The sequence below is a fragment of the Xenopus tropicalis genome, chromosome 1, assembly GCF_000004195.4.
Source record: "Xenopus tropicalis strain Nigerian chromosome 1, UCB_Xtro_10.0, whole genome shotgun sequence".
NCBI classification, from domain to species: domain Eukaryota; kingdom Metazoa; phylum Chordata; class Amphibia; order Anura; family Pipidae; genus Xenopus; species Xenopus tropicalis.
The window spans coordinates 82822969-82842766 of NC_030677.2; the positions used below are offsets into that span (position 1 = coordinate 82822969).

A 19798-nucleotide genomic window follows, 5' to 3' on the forward strand; every position below is an offset into this window, starting at 1 on the left:
GGAATTCAAAAAACACGCTGCACAGGTAAACCATTTTAGCTGTAATTAACTTGAATGGTATATCGCTCAAACCTCGGCCATAGCGGTAGCACTGCATTGAATTATTGAAATGTCTTGCTTATCTTTCTGTAGCTCACTACTGTGCTTATTCTTTCAAATTCTGTTTTAACTGCTGCTGTGGTTCTAGGTTCTTGTTATTGTTGGTAGGGAGGGCTCCCCATGAAGCCTGGACTGGAGTGTGTTCTAGAGGGGTAATTCACCCATAACTAGAGGGGTAATTTACCTTAACATTAATTTAGTATGAAGTAGCATTTTTTCAAGACCATTTGCAATTAGTCTTCATTGTATTTTTTGTGGTTCTTAAAGTATTCAAATTTTTATTCTGGAACTTTAACTGCTACCTGGTTACTAAGACATTATTTTCCTAGTAACTGCATTAGTGTGATGGTTTCAATTAAAGATGAATAAGGGATGGCCTTATTAAACATCAATAAGTGAAATTAAGAATTACAGTAAACTGAACTCTTGCAATTGACCTGTGTTTTGGTTGCTGGAGTCAGGAACTAGGCAGAATGGAAATGCTAGCAGTTTAAACAAAAAAAAAAAAAACACATGCAAAATAAAATTAATGATGACCTAATGGAAAAGTTGCTTAGAATCTGTTCAACGGTATAACATACTAACAGTTAATTAAAAGGTGAACTTACCCTTTAACACCAGAACTGCCCCCATTGCGGCATTGAACTTTACAGGAGGTGACAGAGTGACTTTAGTAACTTTATCTAAGCTGACTTGCTGATTTCAGCGCAATAATTTGTAGCGCGTTACTGACAAAGCAGCCTGGTTGAAATCTTTGCAGTAGGAACAACACTAGATTTGGGGTATCCCACTAATAAAGAATTTATGTTTCAAAATATGTAAGAAAAAGGTGATAGTATGACCTTAATTACTTTACACATTACCCATGTAATGAAACTGCATAAATGTTTTTTCTTTACAGGATCTGAAATTGAATATGGGACGCAGTTGCATCAAGAGAAAATTAGTGAGTACAATATAAAAACCATATATTTTTTAAGGGCAAATAGAGAACATTTTTAGTTTTTCGTTTATTATGAGACCCCAGGCCTTTCCGGTTAAATTCCATAGCAGTAAAAATATTTCTTGATGGAGATTTTTGTCCATTTTCCTGCAAAAAGCAACTTTATACAGGAGAGCAGGACACTGCATGACAATATCTGAATGGTTTCAGATGTAAATATTCTTTAAGGAAAAATATTTGAAGAATTCAACTGTATGAATGTACCAGCCTTTACTTGCTACATTGAGCATGGAATAAATGAAAAATGTATTTTTCTTTAGACTGTTTTATTAGGTTGTCAGCAGCAGATTCTCATCCATATTTGAGACAGATAAATAACATAGCTCTGGAGCCCCCTCTCCTGCTTTAGAATTGTCAGAAATAGGTCTTATGGGGAAGAGAAGAGAAAAAAAAATGTGTGATACAGCAAACGCCTTGCGCTAATCCACCTTCTGGTGTATATTTATCATTAACATTAATTAGTTACCAACAATAGATATGTGTGTTGTTATATTACAGTGATGCTATATGCCAAATGCAGTGTTTAAACAACTTTCCATGTGAGAATAAATAAAGTGACCGTATCCTTTTCCAGCTGTTCTTCTACTTACAGACCAGCTTGGTCATGGAACAATAACAAGGTTTCTCTTGCAGAACTATAGCTCTCCACTTCGTTGCTTCTTACCTATTATTGCTGCAGGACAAATTCGTATGTTGATTTGTATTCGTTATGTTAAAATTTACAGGGGAAAAAATCCCCCGTCAAGTGCACACCTTATTGTCTTTGTATTGCACAAAATAATTCTTATTGACTTCACCCGACCAGCTTGATTTACGGGTGCCCAAATAATGTAGCAAATGTAGATCAGACAAGAAAAACGGCACTCACAGGAAATTTCACAATGGAGACACCAAATGAAGTGAAGAAAGTGAGGTCCTTTATTTAGTCCGACGTTTCAGTTCCTCCTGGAACTTTCATTAGGGACAGCATTGTTACAGTGCATAGTGAATGCTATTTAAACCCAAAAGGGCGCAAAGTTGTTGCTAGGCAACCCCCAACATACAGTGAGCAAGTGTAAAAAAAAATCAAATAAAAAAAAAAGGGACTTTAAAAAAAGAACAAAAAATCTTTATTAATCCAACGTTTCAAACACTAAATCGAAACAGGTAATTACCGAATGCCTGGGTGCAGTCCTCATCAGCGTAGATAGGAGAAAAAATGGATCGCATCACACAGGACTTATGACGAAAATATTCAGTGATTTATTAGGTGTAAAGCACAAGAACTGACGTTTCGGCCGCAATAGCAGCCTTTCTCAAAGTTACACGTAAGCAAACAAACAAAACTTAAATACCCAGTGTGGCGGGAAACTAGATAGTGACGTGCAAACATGACGTATACGTTACAGTGCAGATAGTAAATTTAATACAATCCCTTTCACATTGTAAGAAGCGATTAATATAAATTTTTGCATTAATTTTAGTAACCAGTTTGTATATAATTAATCAGTATTGTATTGAGTTAAACAGTGAATAGTCACGAAGGTAGTTATAAGCCAAACTAAAATCGTAACAAATACGCGCTGTATCTCCCTGTGTTTTATCTGCAAAGTGCTGTACGGTTACATAAAATCATAAAATCAAAACTGTATAAATAACTAAGTTATGTCTGGCGTACCAGTTCTTATTAAGGTTATAGATTGGTAGAAACAATAGGTAGAATAGAAGTAAAAGAAATACAGACCCTTCACCCTACAACCCCGACACCCTCCGGTGCTCCACACATAAAAATAAAGAATAAATAAAAAATGGCTATGTTCCTTAGTTCACTAGAAACATAGCCATTTTTTTTTTATTTTTTATGTGTGGAGCACCGGAGGGTGTCGGGGTTGTAGGGTGAAGGGTCTGTATTTCTTTTACTTCTATTCTACCTATTGTTTCTACCAATCTATAACCTTAATCAGAACTGGTACGCCAGACATAACTTAATGATTTATATAGTTTATGATTTTATATAACCGTACAGCACTTTGCAGATAAAACACAGGAAGATACCGCGCGTATTTGTTACGATTTTAGTTTGGCTTATAACTACCTTCGTGACTATTCACTGTTTAACTCAATACAATACTGATTAATTATATACAAACTGGTTACTAAAATTAATGTAAAAAAATATAAATATATATATATATATATATATATATATATATATATATATGGATTAATAAAGATTTTTTTTTTTTTTTAATATGTCATTTTTTTTTTAATATATCATTAGGGTGTGCTCTGTTCTTTTCTGTGTATATATATATATATATATATATATATATATATATATATATATATATATATATATATATATATATATATATATATATATATATATATATATACAGAAAAGAACAGAGCACACCCTAATGATAATCAAATGCCTCGGGTGCTTGCACAAAACATGGATACAGCAAGACAGTGAGCCGCACACACAGGGACTTAGTTAGAAAGCAAAAAATGTATTAATAAAAAAAATCCAACGTTTCGAGCACCAACTGTGCTCTTCCTCAGGGACAAACCTGAGGAAGAGCACAGTTGGTAGACAGTGACGTGCAAACATGACGTATACGTTACAGAGCAGACCGTAAATTTAATACAATCCCTTTCACATTGTAAGAAGCGATTAAATATTGTTTCCGAACTGCATAATAATAAAGATATTAAGAACAATGTTCTCACTGTGTCACAACTTTCAACACATGATTTTTTATAACCCGCTATCCTTCTTGGGACACGGGGAAATGTTAGTAGATTATAAATATATATATATATATATATATATATATGAGTCCACAGGTATAGCGGTGCACACTGGGAATCCTTTAAAAGTTAGCTTTTATTGAACTAAGAAGGTCTTGACAAAGGCCCAAGATGGGGGCCGAAACGTTGACCTATTTCTCCATGTATTAAGTTTTATATAGTTCAATAAAAGCTAACTTTTAAAGGATTCCCAGTGTGCACCGCTATACCTGTGGACTCTATTGAAATTGCTTGAATCGGTAGCACCTGGGTCAATTAGCCACTTGCTAAGGAGGGCTGAACCCTCTTGGTTTGTGTGTATATATATATATATATATATATATATATATATATATATATATATATATACACACACACACATATACATACATACATACATACGTTCTCTCTCTGTGTATGTGTATATATACACTGCTCAAAAAAATAAAGGGAACACTTAAACAACACAGTGTAACTCCCAAGTCAATCACACTTCTGTGAAATCAAACTGTCCACTGATTGACAATCAATTTGACATGCTGTTGTGCAAATGGAATAGACAACGGGTGGAAATTATAGGCAATTAGCAAGACATCCCTAATAAAGGAGTAGTTCTGCAGGTGGTGACCACAGACCACTGCTCACATTGATATTCCATCCTGGATGAGCTGCACTACCTGAGCCATTTGTGTGAGTTGTACACTCCGTCTCATGCTACCACTAGAGTGAAAGCACAAGATGGAGTCTACAACCCACACAAATGGCTCAGGTAGTGCAGCTCATCCAGGATGGAATATCAATGCAAGCTGTGGCAAGAAGGTTTGCTGTGTCTGTCAGCGTAGTGTCAAGAGCATGGAGGCGCTACCAGGAGACCAGGCCAGTACATCAGGGGACATGGAGGAGGCCGTAGGAGGGCAACAAACCAGCAGCAGGACCGCTACCTTCGCCTTTGTGCAAGGAGGAACAGGAGGCGCACTGCCAGAGCCCTGCAAAATGACCTCCAGCGGGCCACAAATGTGCATGTGTCTGCTCAAACGGTCAGAAACAGACTCCATGAGGGTGGTATGAGGGCCCGATGTCTACAGATGGGGGTTGTGCTTACAGCCCAACACCGTGCAGGACGTTTGCAATTTGCCAGAGAACACCAAGCTTGGCAAATTCGCCACTGGCGCCCTGTGCTCTTCACATATGAAAGCAGGTTCACAATGAGCACATGTGACAGAGTTTGGAGACACTGTGGAGAACGTTCTGCTGCCTGCAACATCCTCCAGCATGACAGGTTTGGCAGTGCATCAGGTTTTGGGGGGCCGAACAGCCAGAGGTAGCCTGACTGCCATTAGGTACCAAGATGAGATCCTCAGACCCCTTGTGAGACCATATGCTTGGTGCGGTTGGCCTTGGGTTCCTCCTAATGCAAGACAATGCTAGACTTCATGTGGCTGGAGTGTGTCAGCGGTTCCTGCAAGACGGAGGCATTGATGCTATGGACTGGCCCGCCCATTCCCCAGACCTGAATCCAATTGAGCACATCTGGGACATCACGTCTCGACCATCCACCAACGCCACGTTGCACCACAGGAGTTGGTGGATGCTTTAGTCCAGGTCTGGGAGGAGATCCCTCAGGAGACCATCCGCCACCTCATCAGGAGCATGCCCAGGCGTTGTAGGGAGGTCACACAGGCATGTGGAGGCCACACTCACTACTGAACCTCATTTTGACTTGTTTTAAGGACATTCTATCAAAGTTGGATCAGCCTGTAGTGTTTTTTTTCCACTTTAATTTTGAGTGTGACTCCAAATCCAGACCTCCATGGGTTGATAAATTTGATTTCCATTGATGATTTTGTTGTCCGCACATTTAACTATGTAAAGAACGAAGTATTTAATAAGAATATTTCATTCATTCAGATCTAGGGTGTCTTATTTTTGTGTTCCCTTTATTTTTTTGAGCAGTGCATATAATATAATGGTAGCAGTTGTTCACGTTTAATTCCTCTTTCTGATGGCCTGGGTGCAGTCCAAAAAATAAGATATTCAGAGTGTAATTGAAATCCGCACATCACAGGGCTTAGAGGTGATAAAGAAAACTTTATTTGGAGGCTGATGTTTCGGCCTACACAAAGACCCTTTTCACACATTTTATTTGGAGGCTAAAGTTTTGGCCTACACAAAGGCCTTTTTAATGTGAAAAAGGCCTTTGTATAGGCCTAAACGTCAGCCTCCAAATAAAGTGTTCTTTATCATATCTAAGCCCTGTGATGTGTGGATCTCCATTACACTTATATATATATATGTATATATATTATATACACTTATGTAATAAGATGTATGTATTATGTGCATTTATCGCCTAAGCTTTAATACAACTGTATAACAGCCGAACCAGGCACCCCTTAATGTTGGTTATACCAGCCGTACTCATCCAACTAATTTCCTGAAAAGCAAATGCAGTTCTTATTAGTGAATAATAATTGTGTATTTTATATATATCTTTTTTTAATAGTTCAACCTTCCAAAACACCAAATGTTCGTCGTTCCAAAAGAACAAGAGTCAAGCCTTTGGCATACTGGAAAGGAGAACGTGTAAATTACAAGATCAGACCATCAGGTAAAAAAAATTTATGCACATATAATATGTGGGTAGATCTAGAAGATTTAAATTCAGAATAATTCTACAGATTTTTTTTATGCATTTTCTAAAGCTAATATTTTTTGCTGCATGATATATTTGGATTAGCCTTGGTCAGATGCATGTTCTAGGATCGCTGCCATATTGCTTGCTGTAGATGACCAATGCTGCCTACAATATGTAAATTCTCTTGACTTATCAAGAATGCCTCTGTGAAGGAAGCAAAAATACATGAAATATTTTGTGTACTTTATATACTTTGCCCATATTCCTTGGTGGCAGGAAATTACTCATTTGTATTGATTTTTTGACAGGAAATAACTTTTTCTTGCTGTATGTAGAGCTCTATTTATACCATCTTATATTATGATAAGTCCATAGTTATTCCACATTAAGACATTCTTTAGGGGAATAGAAGTGAAACCACAAACTGATTAGATATTTTATATTGCGCTGAGCGAGCAGCATACCACATACTGCAACTTTAAACTGAAACATACCACACCATAGCTGGTCTCTCAAAAATTGTAATAAAATAAATAAAGCCTTGTGTCAACCACAGGAACAAACAGCTTGCTAGATGTTTTAGTAGATGATTTATTATGTGTCTGTTGGTTAAGTTCTTGTTTAAATATTTCAAGTTGAAGTGGTGTTGTAGTAAATCCATATTAGTAAGATATCTCTGACACACAACTTGTATATGTTATCTGGTTTTTAAACTTCCTGGCTGCTCCACACCAACCATGTTTTTTATGTCATTTATCTAGACAGTATAATTATCTTCTTTTGTTACAATATAGGAGGCTTTTTGGTTGAAGGGGTTGTACCTCCAGCAGAGGTGGAACCACCAAGGAAAGCTTTGGCAAAAAGACGAGTGTACAGAAAACAAAAAGGTACTTTAGTTTTCATTTTATTTTTATGTGCTTTAATATGCGTCCATATCACTTATTTTTGTATGATTTCACAGAAATGTGTGTTAAATTATTGATAATCAGCCACCATTTCAGTTTTAGCATCCCAAAATATACATACAACGCACATAACACTAACTTATTTAAGAAATGTTAGCACATTACTCCTTAAAGTGGACCTGTCACCCAGGCATAAAAAGCTGTATAATAAAAGCCCCTTTCAAATTAAATATGAAACCAAAAGCCATTTTTTATTAACATATCCATACCCATTATAAAGGCATTTAAAAATCCCAGCTGTCAATCATATATTGCTTACCCCGCCTCTATGCCTTAGGCCTCACCATCTAATTTCGTAACCAGTGCATGGACATGGGTATCGGGTCCCCCATACTGGCACAGAAACAAGATTTTGGCAGGATGCAAAGCTTGCCTTAATAACAGTGTCCACAAAATGGTGCCTGCCTGTTTGCTGCAATTGTGAATTCCAAGGCTGAAAAAAATAAAATGAAAATGATTTCTACAGTGTAGGTGACTTTTATTTTGCTTGACAAACACAATAGAAAACAATTTGGAATTATTTCTTAGGGTGACAGGTCCCCATTAATAAACATCATAAGAAATGTTGGTGGGCTTCCTCACATGAACTGCCTGCTTCAGGTCATTTTAACAACATTTCTATCTTTGGTAGGTTGACTTGTGTTAGGGTTGTTGTTTTGCTGCATGACCCACTTTCTATTGAGCTTCAGCCAGATACCTGACATTTTTTTGCAGAATTTGTTGATATGATTCAGAATTTATTGTTCCATCAATGAGGACTAGCTGTCCTAGTCAAGAGGCAGTAAAGTAGGCCCAAACGATGTTTCACTTAAACAAGAGGTGCTTCTAATTCTTTGTTAACCTTGGGTTCTTTGAGGTCCTTGGACAAGATAGTATACAAGGTGTCATACACACTATGACTTTCTATTCCAATTGTTGGGGGTAGGCAGGCCACACTATCAGAACAGGAAGAGCAGCAGCATCATCATCATCATCTCTTCACTTCATTTGTCATTTTCTGGCCAACATGCTGCATTAGAAGTTTACATTTTCTTCCATTATCCATATTAAATAGATATCATTAGATATTGGTGGGCCTTCATACGTGGGCATGGGCAGAGAATCACATGAATTTTGTTCCGAACAATTTTATTCTTGTTTGTATGGCCAGCTTTAGCCTGCAGCACATGTTGAAGTAGTTCACAGGGTAGCACTGTCAGACGCAGGAATGCTCTCAAAAAGACTAGATGGCTTTTTTTGTCTGGCAGTTTCAGTGTAAATCTGTTTGGCTGAGAAGTGAGTGATATGTGTGTGAAAGTTAAGGGTGATGGCAGGCTAAGATGCAGCATCGTCTTCAGTCTCCTTAATCTCTCCTGTGTTTTTGTTTTTTTTTTTGCAATTTTTAAACAGAAAATATACATAGATGAAAAACTTATAAAGCATCATGTGGTTTTACATCTCGTTGTCTTGGTTTTTATTTATACAAGATAGCATATATAACAGTGTTCACATTTGATATAGTCTAGGTAAGTGGATCTACTGGTAAGAATGGTCCCTGAGGCATGGAGGGTGGGGACAGTTCACGTGGTAGCATCTATCCAGCTTCTCCAGATTTTTTCGTATTTTTGGGGACATCCCCTTGCAGTATACTTAATTTGGAACAGTGGTAACAGGGTTTTGATAAGGTTTAGCCATCTAGCTATTGTGCGGGGGGTGGGGGGGACTGGGCCATCCAGTGCAGGAGTATACATTTTCTTGCATAGAACAATAGGCTACGGTAGAGGGTTCTCATATGGGCTGTCGGGGTAAGGTCATCAGCTACTCCAAGTAGGCAAACATTGAGTGTTAAGAGGTTGGGGAGGGAGGTTTTTTCCTGGATATACTTTGTTACTTGCGCCCAGTAGGACTGAATAGCCTGGCATTGCCAGAGAAGATGTATATAATTTTCCTCTGGGGAATTGCATTTAGGGCACTGGGATGAGTTGCGCCTACTCATGCGGTGTAATCTCAGTAGGGTTACGTGGAGTCTATGGATGATCTTGAATTGTATCAATCTGTCTCTAGTTGAGCCAAGATAATCCTAGACTCTATCCGTGGCTTCATCCCAGTCATCATCGTCTATCTCTGGAAAGTCGCTATTTGCTTAAAGTGGGGAAGATATCAGTTGGCCCAGAGTAGAAGTCCAGGGGAGAGGAGAGGGAGTTTCAAATGGCATAGTTTTAGTGCAGCGAGCCAGGCTTTATATGGCGTGAGTATGATTGGGTGCATTATGTGGAAATTTCCTGGCTTGCGATATGGTATGTATGTTAGTGATTCTGTGGAAGTCGTGATTGTGGCCTGAAGGGGAAAGTTAGGATTTGTGAGATCTGGGTTCAGCCACCATTGTATGTAGTATATTTGTGATGCCAGGTAGTATAGGAACCAGTGTGGTAGACCCAAGCCCCCTTCAGTGACTGGTGCCCTGAGTTTAGTTCTGGCAAATGTGGGTGTTTTATTTGCCCATAAAAATGCTTTGTGCGGCGTCAAGGGTGGCAAAGAAGTGTTTGGGGATTGGTGTTGGGGACTTTTGGAAAATGTATAGGAATTTGGGAAGGAAAATCATTTTTATCAAATTTATTTTGCCCCAGATAGTGAAGGGTAGGTTGGCCCATATCGCCATTTTTTCCTTCATGGTTTTAAGAATTGGGTCCAGGTTGTTTTGAAGGAAGGCCTCTGTTCTCCTGTGGACCGCCACTCCAAGGTATTTAAAGGCGTTTTCCCAGGTGAGGGGAGTGGGGGGGGGAATCTGTTGGGTTCAGTGCCCTCGTCTATTGGGAATATGATGGATTTTTCCCAGTTTATTTTTAAACCAGAGAAGATTACAAACTGATTTACTACTTGTAGCACTTTTTGGAGGGAGTTCCCTGGGCTGTCAAGGTATAACAGAACATTGGCTGCATAGAGAGATATGTGCTCCTCTACTCCAGCCTTAGTCCGGCAATGCCATGGGAATGCCTTATTTTGATAGCCAGAGGTTCTATGGCCAGGGCAGACAGCAGCGGTGAGAGGGGACAGCCTTGTTGCGTGCCTCTGGAAAGGCTAAATTCTGGTGATGTATAGCCATTAACTTTTGCTGTTGGTGATTGATAGAGTAATTTCACCCACTGAATGAACTGTTTGCCCAGGACATATCCCCCCCAGGACCTCCGAGATGTAGGGCGATTCCACCGAGTCAAAGGCTTTCGCCACATCCAGTGCTCCCACAACGCGTGAACCCTTGTTTAGATGGTCTGCATGTATGTTTGTAAACAGTCTTTAGCTGTGCAGTGCTGTGTGGGGCTAATTTTGGTAGGGGTATATCTTTTCTGTATCTTGAGAGTTGGTCCTGGGGGTGGTGTTGGAGGGTGTTTGTGCTCTGGACAGAGGCTAGAATTTTCCCATTTTTTTTTTTATCAAATGATTTTTGGGTGGTGTAGAGTAAATTTTTTTTGGGTCCTGGGGGGACCTGGATAAAGTCTGTCCAGGGAGGGGTCCATTAAAGCATTGAAATCGCCCTAAAGGTGTATCGGGGCTGGGAGAAACAGGGCAATTTTGGCCATGATAGTATCTAGAAGGTTATGGTCAAATGGAGGGGGGATATAGAGGTTCACCAGAGTGAGTGGTTGGTTGTAGATAATGCAGCTAATCAGCACGTAGTAGCCGTAGTGATCTGTAGTCATTTAAGGCAAAGTGTATACCTTTACGGATCTGGCTTCTAGCGTGGGAGGAGCAAGTGGAGTGATAGGTATGGGCTATCCACGGTCTCCTTAGTGCCATTAACCTTTGACCTATTAAATGGGTTTCTTGTAGTAGTAGTACGTCAGGGGTATATTTCTTGACATAGTCAAACATTATTGCTCTTTTGAACTTGGAGTTCAGGCCCCTGATGTTCCAGGAAATCAATCTAAGTGGGGTCCCCATGTGTTTGTATAGAAGACATCACTATCTATTATGTGACATTTCTGTAATTTCAGTATGAGTAATAACTATATACATTACATAACTTTCCCGCAACTCCCTTCCCTCCCGACCTGACCGAGAACTTGGCAGGTATTGTTGCCATAACTGAACATGGTATTAGTGTGTTCACCAACAGGCGGGCTTCCCATCTGTTTAGTGGTAGGTAGTAGTGGTGAGCTCTTACAGCACCATACAGATCATTGTGTGCCGTGGCACGTGCTCTTTGGTTTATGGATGCGTCAATCCGTGCACGCTAGGAAGGTACTTTAAGTATTGGGGGTTGTCCGTTCCTCTGCAGTTTTGTGGGGGCCTTTACCTCGGGCGTGTGCAGTCAGTTAGTAGGCCTCTGCTGTGGTTCGTAGCGTCTTTGGATGTGGTGCGCCTGAGAGGGTCGACTCTGTTGTGGGTGTATTCGGGGGTAGGTCTTGTGGTTTGTAGGGTGGGTCAGACTCAATGGGCTTGGGTCTTTTGAGGGTGATGTTTCTCAGCTTGTGTAGCCCTTGGTTCTTAGTGTAGTTCTGTCCCGGATCTCTCCCAAAGTGGTTGGTTAATGTGGGCTGGTGTTGTTGGCTCCTTTGCACTGGCTGCAGTTTTAGTTCAATGTCCCATTTGGTTTGGGAGCATTTCTACCCAAGCATGGTGAATGCTGAGTCTTTTGCAAAAGCAACAGCGTGGCTTGCCTTGGGCTGTATTCATTTAGTGGTGGCTGTTGGGGCTGGCTGTTTGGGGGGGGGGGGGGGGGGGGCTCGTGAGTCGAGCCAGCCGTTGGCCTCTTGCAGGGATGTAAAAAACAAGGTTTTCCCCTCTGCTAGTACTCGCAATTTTGCTGGGTAGAGCATTCCATATTTATAATTGGCTTCTCTCCGCCAGCGTTTAGTTGCGGTGAATGTACCTCTTTGGCGTTGCAGCTCGGCGGAGTACTCAGGGTATGCCAATATTTCCCCTCCACCATTACTTCAGAGCCTAAGCCCGCTGTCTGTAGAATGGCGTTGTGGTCCTTGAAGTTTAGCAGGCAGATCAGGAAGGGTCTGGGTGGGCTACCTGGTGGGGGGCTCCTGCCCGGCACTTGGTGCGCTCACTCGACTGGCAGCTGCTTCAGATTTCTTTGGGTTTTGCTTGCTCCCATCATGCGAGGGGTGGTTGCTGTGGTTGGACACTTCTATTCAGGTCGCCATGTTGGCCAGCCCCCCACCCCTCTCCTGTATCTTTACTTGGCCTTTCTCTGTCTCTCCTCACTTGATCTGTAGAGTGTAAGATAACATTGCATAGGTATTCTGTTATGAAATGGGATAGAGCCTTTGTGAGAGGACTCTGAGATAAACACTATTTTGGTAATATAGATCTTTATTTGAGGTAACTAGGGTATGTATTTGTTTACAGAAAATTGGGACATTAGATATCATTGATCTATTACTGATATTAGATATCACCATTTCAACATCTGAGCTGTAGATTATCACTTGCAAATCTGCATTGTTGCTGCATCTGATGTTTGGCTTTTTGCAGGGGATATACCTACATGTGTAGAACCTCCAAAAGATGATTACCTAGAGCCTGCCAATGTTATTGATGTGGCTACAGGAACAATAACAAGTATTGGTATGTCATATGTATGTTAATAGTTTTATTGGAAACATTGTGGCCAGACAGTGGCATAAAATTTAATGGTTTTTAATCTGCTTTCAGAATGTGTCTGTACCAGTGAAGACTGCTTTTACCATTGGCCAGATAAACCAGTATCCATTTGCAAGAGTATTAGCACCTCAGATTTTTCAACAGGAAAAGTAAAAATTGGCCCTCTCCAAGAGAAGGGTTTGCAATATGTATGTTTGCATACAATTGTAAGTAGTAGAAATTATTTTTCTAATATTGCTTATGGTAAAAGAAATTATATAATATATATATATATATATATATATATATATATATATATATATATATATATATATATATATATATATACTATATTTAACTGCTGAACTATTTGGAATTTTTCTTGTCTTTTTACTTACTCCTTTCTTGATATTCTAATTTCATAATATGTAATTCTGCAGGTATATGTATATACAGTGGAGGAAATAATTATTTGACCCCCCCCACTGATTTTGTAAGTTTGTCCAATGACAAAGAAATGAAAAGTCTCAGAACAGTATCATTTCAATGGTAGGTTTATTTTAACAGTGGCAGATAGCACATCAAAAGGAAAATCGAAAAAATAACTTTAAATAAAAGATAGCAACTGATTTGCATTTCATTGAGTGAAATAAGTTTTTGAACTCTCTAACAAAAAAAGACTTAATACTTAGTGGAAAAACCCTTGTTTGCAAGCACAGAGGTCAAACGTTTCTTGTAATTGATGACCAAGTTTGCGCACATTTTAGGAGGAATGTTGGTCCCACTCCTCTTTGCAGATCATCTCTAAATCCCTAAGGTTTCGAGGCTGTCTCTGTGCAACTCTGAGCTTGAGCTCCCTCCATAGGTTTTCTATTGGATTAAGGTCCGGAGACTGACTAGGCCACTCCATGACCTTAATGTGCTTCTTCTTGAGCCACTCCTTTGTTGCCTTTGCTGTATGTTTTGGGTCATTGTCGTGCTGGAACACCCATCCACGACCCATTTTCAGTTTCCTGGCAGAGGGAAGGAGGTTGTCGTTCAGGATTTCACGATACATGGCTCCGTCCATTTTCCCGTTAATGCGAATAAGTTGTCCTGTGCCCTTAGCAGAAAAACACCCCCAAAGCAGAATGTTTCCACCCCCATGCTTGACGGTGGGGACGGTGTTTTGGGGGTCATAGGCAGCATTTTTCTTCCTCCAAACACAGCGAGTTGAGTTAATGCCAAAGAGCTCTATTTTGGTCTCATCAGACCATAGCACCTTCTCCCAGTCACTCACAGAATCATTCAGGTGTTCATTGGCAAACTTCAGACGGGCCTGCACATGTGCCTTCTTGAGCAGGGGGACCTTTGCGAGCCCTCTAGGATTTTAATCCATTGCGGTGTAATGTGTTTCCAATGGTTTTCTTGGTGACTGTGGTCCCTGCTAATTTGAGGTCATTAACTAACTCCTCCCGTGTAGTTCTAGGATGCTTTTTCACCTTTCTCAGAATCATTGACACCCCACGAGGTGAGATCTTGCGTGGAGCCCCAGAGCGAGGTCGATTGATGGTCATTTTGTGCTCCTTCCATTTTTGAACAATCGCACCAACAGTTGTCACCTTCTCTCCCAGCTTCTTGCTAATGGTTTTGTAGCCCATTCCAGCCTTGTGCAGGTCTACAATTTTGTCTCTGACATCCTTGGACAGCTCTTTGGTCTTTCCCATGTTGGAGAGTTTGGAGTCTGCTTGATTGATTGATTCTGTGGACAGGTGTCTTTTATACAGGTGACTAGTTAAGACAGGTGTCCTTAAAGGAACAGTAACACCAAAAAATGAAAGTGTATAAAAATAATTAATATATTATATTCTATTGCTCTGCACTGGTAAAAGTTGTGTGTTTTCTTCATAAACACTACTGCAGTTTATATAAATACCCTGCTGTGTAGCCCCGGGGGCAGCCATTTAAATTGAAAAAAGGAGAAAAGGCACAGGTTACTAAGCAGATAAGTAGCAGATTCCCATTGTATTCTACACAGTTTATCTGTTATCTTCTTATGTAACCTGTGCCTTTTCTCCTTTTTTCAATTTAAATGGCTGCCCCCATGGCTACACAGCAGCTATTTCTATTAACTACAGTAGACTTTCTGTAGCAAACACGCAACTTTTACCAGTGCAGGGCAACAGTACATTATATTTTAGTTATTTTAAAACATTTTTATTTTTTAGTGTTACTGTTCCTTTAATGAGGTTGACTAATTGAGTAGAAGTGTCTAACCACTCTGTGGGAGCCAGAACTCTTAATGGTTGGTAGGGGTTCAAAAACTTATTTCACTCAATGAAATGCAAATCAGTTGCTATCTTTTATTTAAAGTTATTTTTTCGATTTTCCTTTTGATGTGCTATCTGCCACTGTTAAAATAAACCTACCATTGAAATGATACTGTTCTGAGACTTTTCATTTCTTTGTCATTGGACAAACTTACAAAATCAGTGAGGGGTCAAATAATTATTTCCTCCACTGTATATAATATTTCCAAGGATTAGGTACCGCTCACGCAGGGCTTAAAGTAAATCTTTGAAATTTTATTACTTTGAACAAACAACTAACGTTTCAGGTGCGACACCAGCCTTTGTCAAAGTAATAATTTTTTTTGTAAAGCAAAAAAAAACAAAAAAACCCCCAGCTATTTGGAATTCTAACTTACCGTATATACTCGAGTATAAGCCGAGCAATACCGGTGTGCGCGCGCCTCCTATCTTCTTCCAAGTGGATCGGGGTTGCGCCCCGTGCGTACGTGATGTCAGTACGCAACAGAAGCGGCATCGCTGAGGATCCCGAAGTTAGGTAAGTTCCACTGAACGCATGGGGGCGCTATCTTCAGGGGAGGCCTGGCCTGCAATCCTGCTTTTTTTTCAGGAGGTGCCTGGCCAGCTATCCTAAGTCTGAGGAGTACTGAGGAGATAACACATTTTACTAAGGATTGTTGTCATGGGGACATGTTTGAATGCATGTCTGAGAGGGTAAGCAATTTTGATTAAGGGACCTGATGGATCACACCAGGCTAATTAATTGCTGACCATATACAGGCAGAATACAAATAAAGAGTAATTGAAGGGGGGGGGGGGTGGCCTGCAAACTATTTAGGGGCCCTGGCCAACAAATGTTAATTGGAAAAAAAAATACACAGATATAATTTTGAAAAATACAGTAATATAAATTTTTGGTCATACCGCCCAGCACTAGGTTGTGAGCTCCAGCAACCGGCTAGCCCACTCAGTTACCTGGTGCTGTGCGGATTGCCCAGTGTAACTTGATTGCTTCAAGCTCCGCCCACTCCATTGCTGTTATAAGGATTTGCTTGTAAAGATATGAGGTACAGGAGACCCCCTACAAGTTGCTAGAACTTGTAAAAACACATTTTTAGAAAGCACTAGAAAGCATATAATTTGTTATGACAAATCTATATATATATTATTATATATATATTTTATTAATAAAAAAAAATCCAACGTTTCGAGCACCAACCGTGCTCTCAAAAAAAAAACAAAAAAAAACGGCTCACTGTCTTGCTTTATACATGTTTTTTGCAAGCACCCGTGGCATTTGATTATCATTAGGGTTTGCTCTGTTCTTTTCTGTGTGTATATATATACATATTTGTCCTTGATAAAGGTCCTAATGAGGACCGAAACGTTGGTTTTTAAACAATGAGTTTTCAATAATTTTTTTTTTGAATTTTAAGGGTGTGCCGGCCATGGATTATTTCATGCTAAATACTCAGATTTTGGCTGTGCACCCCACAGAATACTAAAGCATTTGAGTGCAGACACCATGAGGACTGATATATATATATATATATATATATATATATATATATATATATATAATATATACAAACAGTTTCTAAGCTGCACACCAATAGCAATAGATACTACCTGGGTGCCAGTGCAGAATAGCAAAATGCAGAAGTGAAGAGGGGTGACGGCACTCACAGGAATTTTCAAGCTTGGAGACATCAGATGAGGTGTAAAAATTGAGGTTTTTATTTAGTCCGACGTTTCAGTTCCTCTTGGAACTTTCATCAGGGACAACAACAGTGAAATGCAATGTGAACGCTATTTAAACCCAAAACGGCGCCAAAATAGTTGCTAGGCAACCCCCATAAACAGTGAACGAGTGTCAGTATAACATAAACACAAAAAAACAAAAATTGTCAGTAAAATAAAATATATAATACAAGAACTGGAGCCAACAGGCAAATCATAATAAGCACTTAGTCACACAAGATCAGTTCATATGACCCACGAGCGCAATCTCGTAGCGCTACAAATCGGATCATATTCAGAGGGGAACGCCATAAAGATCCCCAGGTATACCCCGTGTGTTACGCACAAAAAATGGAATCGCATCAGGGGCTTATCGATAATTGTAAACGCATCAAGGGCTTACCGGTTAATAGCCTTGCACTGGCAAAGTCCTATGGAGACCCGTACGGGCACGATCCTGTTAAGCACACATACTTGCGGTTGCTAGGCAACCCGCCAGCGGTGAGCCGGTTATATAGACCGACGTGCATTAGCATACACATTAGGCACACAGTCTGGACCCGGGCCGGGTCCTCAGAACGGGGGTTGCAGCCGTACATCTCAGTACACTTTGTGTCCAGATGTCAGCGCATACCCCCTGCACTCATAGCGGCCAACGTACTCCCAAAGGGGATTGTATAAAAGTTAGTGTTGCCTTCTGCACTGCTCACATGGGGGTTGCAAGAGGGAAAGTATTTGCCCTGCGCAGGGCATCAAGAGTCAATTAAAGAATCGCTAGGAACTTGCACGGGCAAAGGCGTTAGGCCGGCAGTTATCAAGTGGTCCCAAGCGGGGCATTATGCTAAGCAAAAGAACAAGGAGAAGGGCACACCTGCTGCCCTCCCCTGTGTGCGTAACGGAAGGGGAACCTGTATATGGCGTGGGAAACAGTGCAAAAAATTAGGACAGTGTAACTAAGTGTAAACGTTCAACAAACCCAGCAGGAAGGATACAGAAATTGTTGCAACCAGAGATAATTAGTATACATTGTAGCAAAATATATGGGACACAAAGTAATTGTAGATAAAACAGCACAGCCAAGTTCATGTAGTTAACACACGGCAGAGAGTAAATTCCTTAGATAAAGCAGCCAAGTGGCAGGGTCTCATTAAGACCTCGTGGGGCCACACAGTCAAGTTTATGTATCCACCGTGATTCTCTTTGGAGCAGGGCCAAATCTCTGTTGCCACCCCTAGGCAGGGGGGGCTGTTGGTCAATTGCCATGCATTTAAAGGTTGGGAGGGTATGTCGCATCAGAAGGAAGTGTCTTGCGACTGGTTGGTTAGATTCTTCATCTTTAAGAGCCCTGCTAATGGCCGATCGATGGTTGCTGATTCGTTCCCTCAGGGTGGTCACCGTCTTGCCCACATAATATAAGCCACAAGGACAGGTAATGATGTACACTACATAGGTTGACAGACAGCCAAGTCTCGAGTGTATTTTTAGTCTTTTGCCAGTATGGGGGTGCGGGAAATCAGGACCAGTTAAGAGGCACCTGCAAGTAACACAGTCTGGACATTTATAGCAGCCCAATTTCTGTAGTGAGGATAGCCAATTCTGTGGCTTGTTACTAAAGCCTTTAAAGTCCGTTTTCATTAACAAGTCTCTTAGACTCCTACCCCTTTTATAGCCCATTCGAGGTTTCTGGGCCTGATATAGCGCCAAAGTTTCATCTTGGTTGACCATTGGCCAGTTCCTGTTTATGCTCTTAACAAGGGCTTGAGAGGTGGAGGAAAAAGTTGTAGTAAAGATGAGTGGTATTTGTTGTTCCTTCTGTCCATGCGTCTTGTTCAATAAAGATTCTTGGTTATGTGCCAGGGCCCTCTCCAACTGTGTTAGCAGTAGATTCTCAGAGTAGCCGCGGTCCAGGAATCTATTCAACATCTCTTGTAGCTGAGATTTAGCTGTATCAATCGAACTGTTATTCCTGATAACCCTCAGGAATTGAGAGTATGGTATACCCCTAATGGTAGCTGGGGGATGGTGGCTAGAAGCATGTAGAATAGAATTCCGATCCGTCGGTTTCCTAAACAATCTCGTGCCCAACTTGGAATGGTCCTTGAAGATGTTGAGATCTAGAAAGTCGATATTGTCTTTGTGGTAATTCAAGGTTAGTTTTATAGGACATTCAAGATTGTTCAGGTATTGATGAAAGGTAAGTAGTGCTTCCTCACCCTCAGTCCAGATCAAAAACAGATCATCAATATAGCGAAAGTATGCCAAAATTGATTTGTGTAGTAAAGGAAATACATGAGTGGTTTCAAAGTCCGCCATATATAAATTGGCATATGATGGTGCCAGGGCACTACCCATGGCGGTGCCCGAAAGTTGCAGAAAGAACTGGTTTTCAAACCTAAAAAAGTTTCTTGTTAAAGTGAGTTCCAGTAGGTGTAGTAGAAACTCTGTTGGTGTTTTTCTTTAACAAGAAACTTTTTTAGGTTTGAAAACCTAACAAAGTGTACTGAGATGTACGGCTGCAACCCCCGTTCTAAAGACCCGGCCCGGGTCCAGACTGTGTGCCTAATGTGTATGCTAATGCACGTCGGTCTATATAACCGGCTCACCGCTGGCGGGTTGCCTAGCAACCGCAAGTATGTGTGCTTAACAGGATCGTGCCCGTACGGGTCTCCATAGGACTTTGCCAGTGCAAGGCTATTAACCGGTAAGCCCTTGATGCGTTTACAAT

The 19798-nt window shown here is 40.5% G+C and overlaps 1 protein-coding gene across 3 annotated transcripts in view; it reads left to right on the forward strand.

The window, feature by feature from the left end:
• Positions 1-19798, forward strand: part of cenpc (centromere protein C) — a 57570-nt gene that overhangs the window by 23559 nt on the left and 14213 nt on the right. For 2 of the 3 annotated variants that reach the window (XM_012955387.3, XM_002936462.5), the window contains exons 13-17: positions 1001-1045; positions 6378-6482; positions 7304-7396; positions 12938-13030; positions 13118-13272. In XM_012955387.3, coding sequence (XP_012810841.2) covers positions 1001-1045; positions 6378-6482; positions 7304-7396; positions 12938-13030; positions 13118-13272 — 491 coding nt within the window. The remainder of the gene's footprint in view (positions 1-1000; positions 1046-6377; positions 6483-7303; positions 7397-12937; positions 13031-13117; positions 13273-19798) is intronic. The other variant, XM_012955392.3, reaches the window with a different exon arrangement.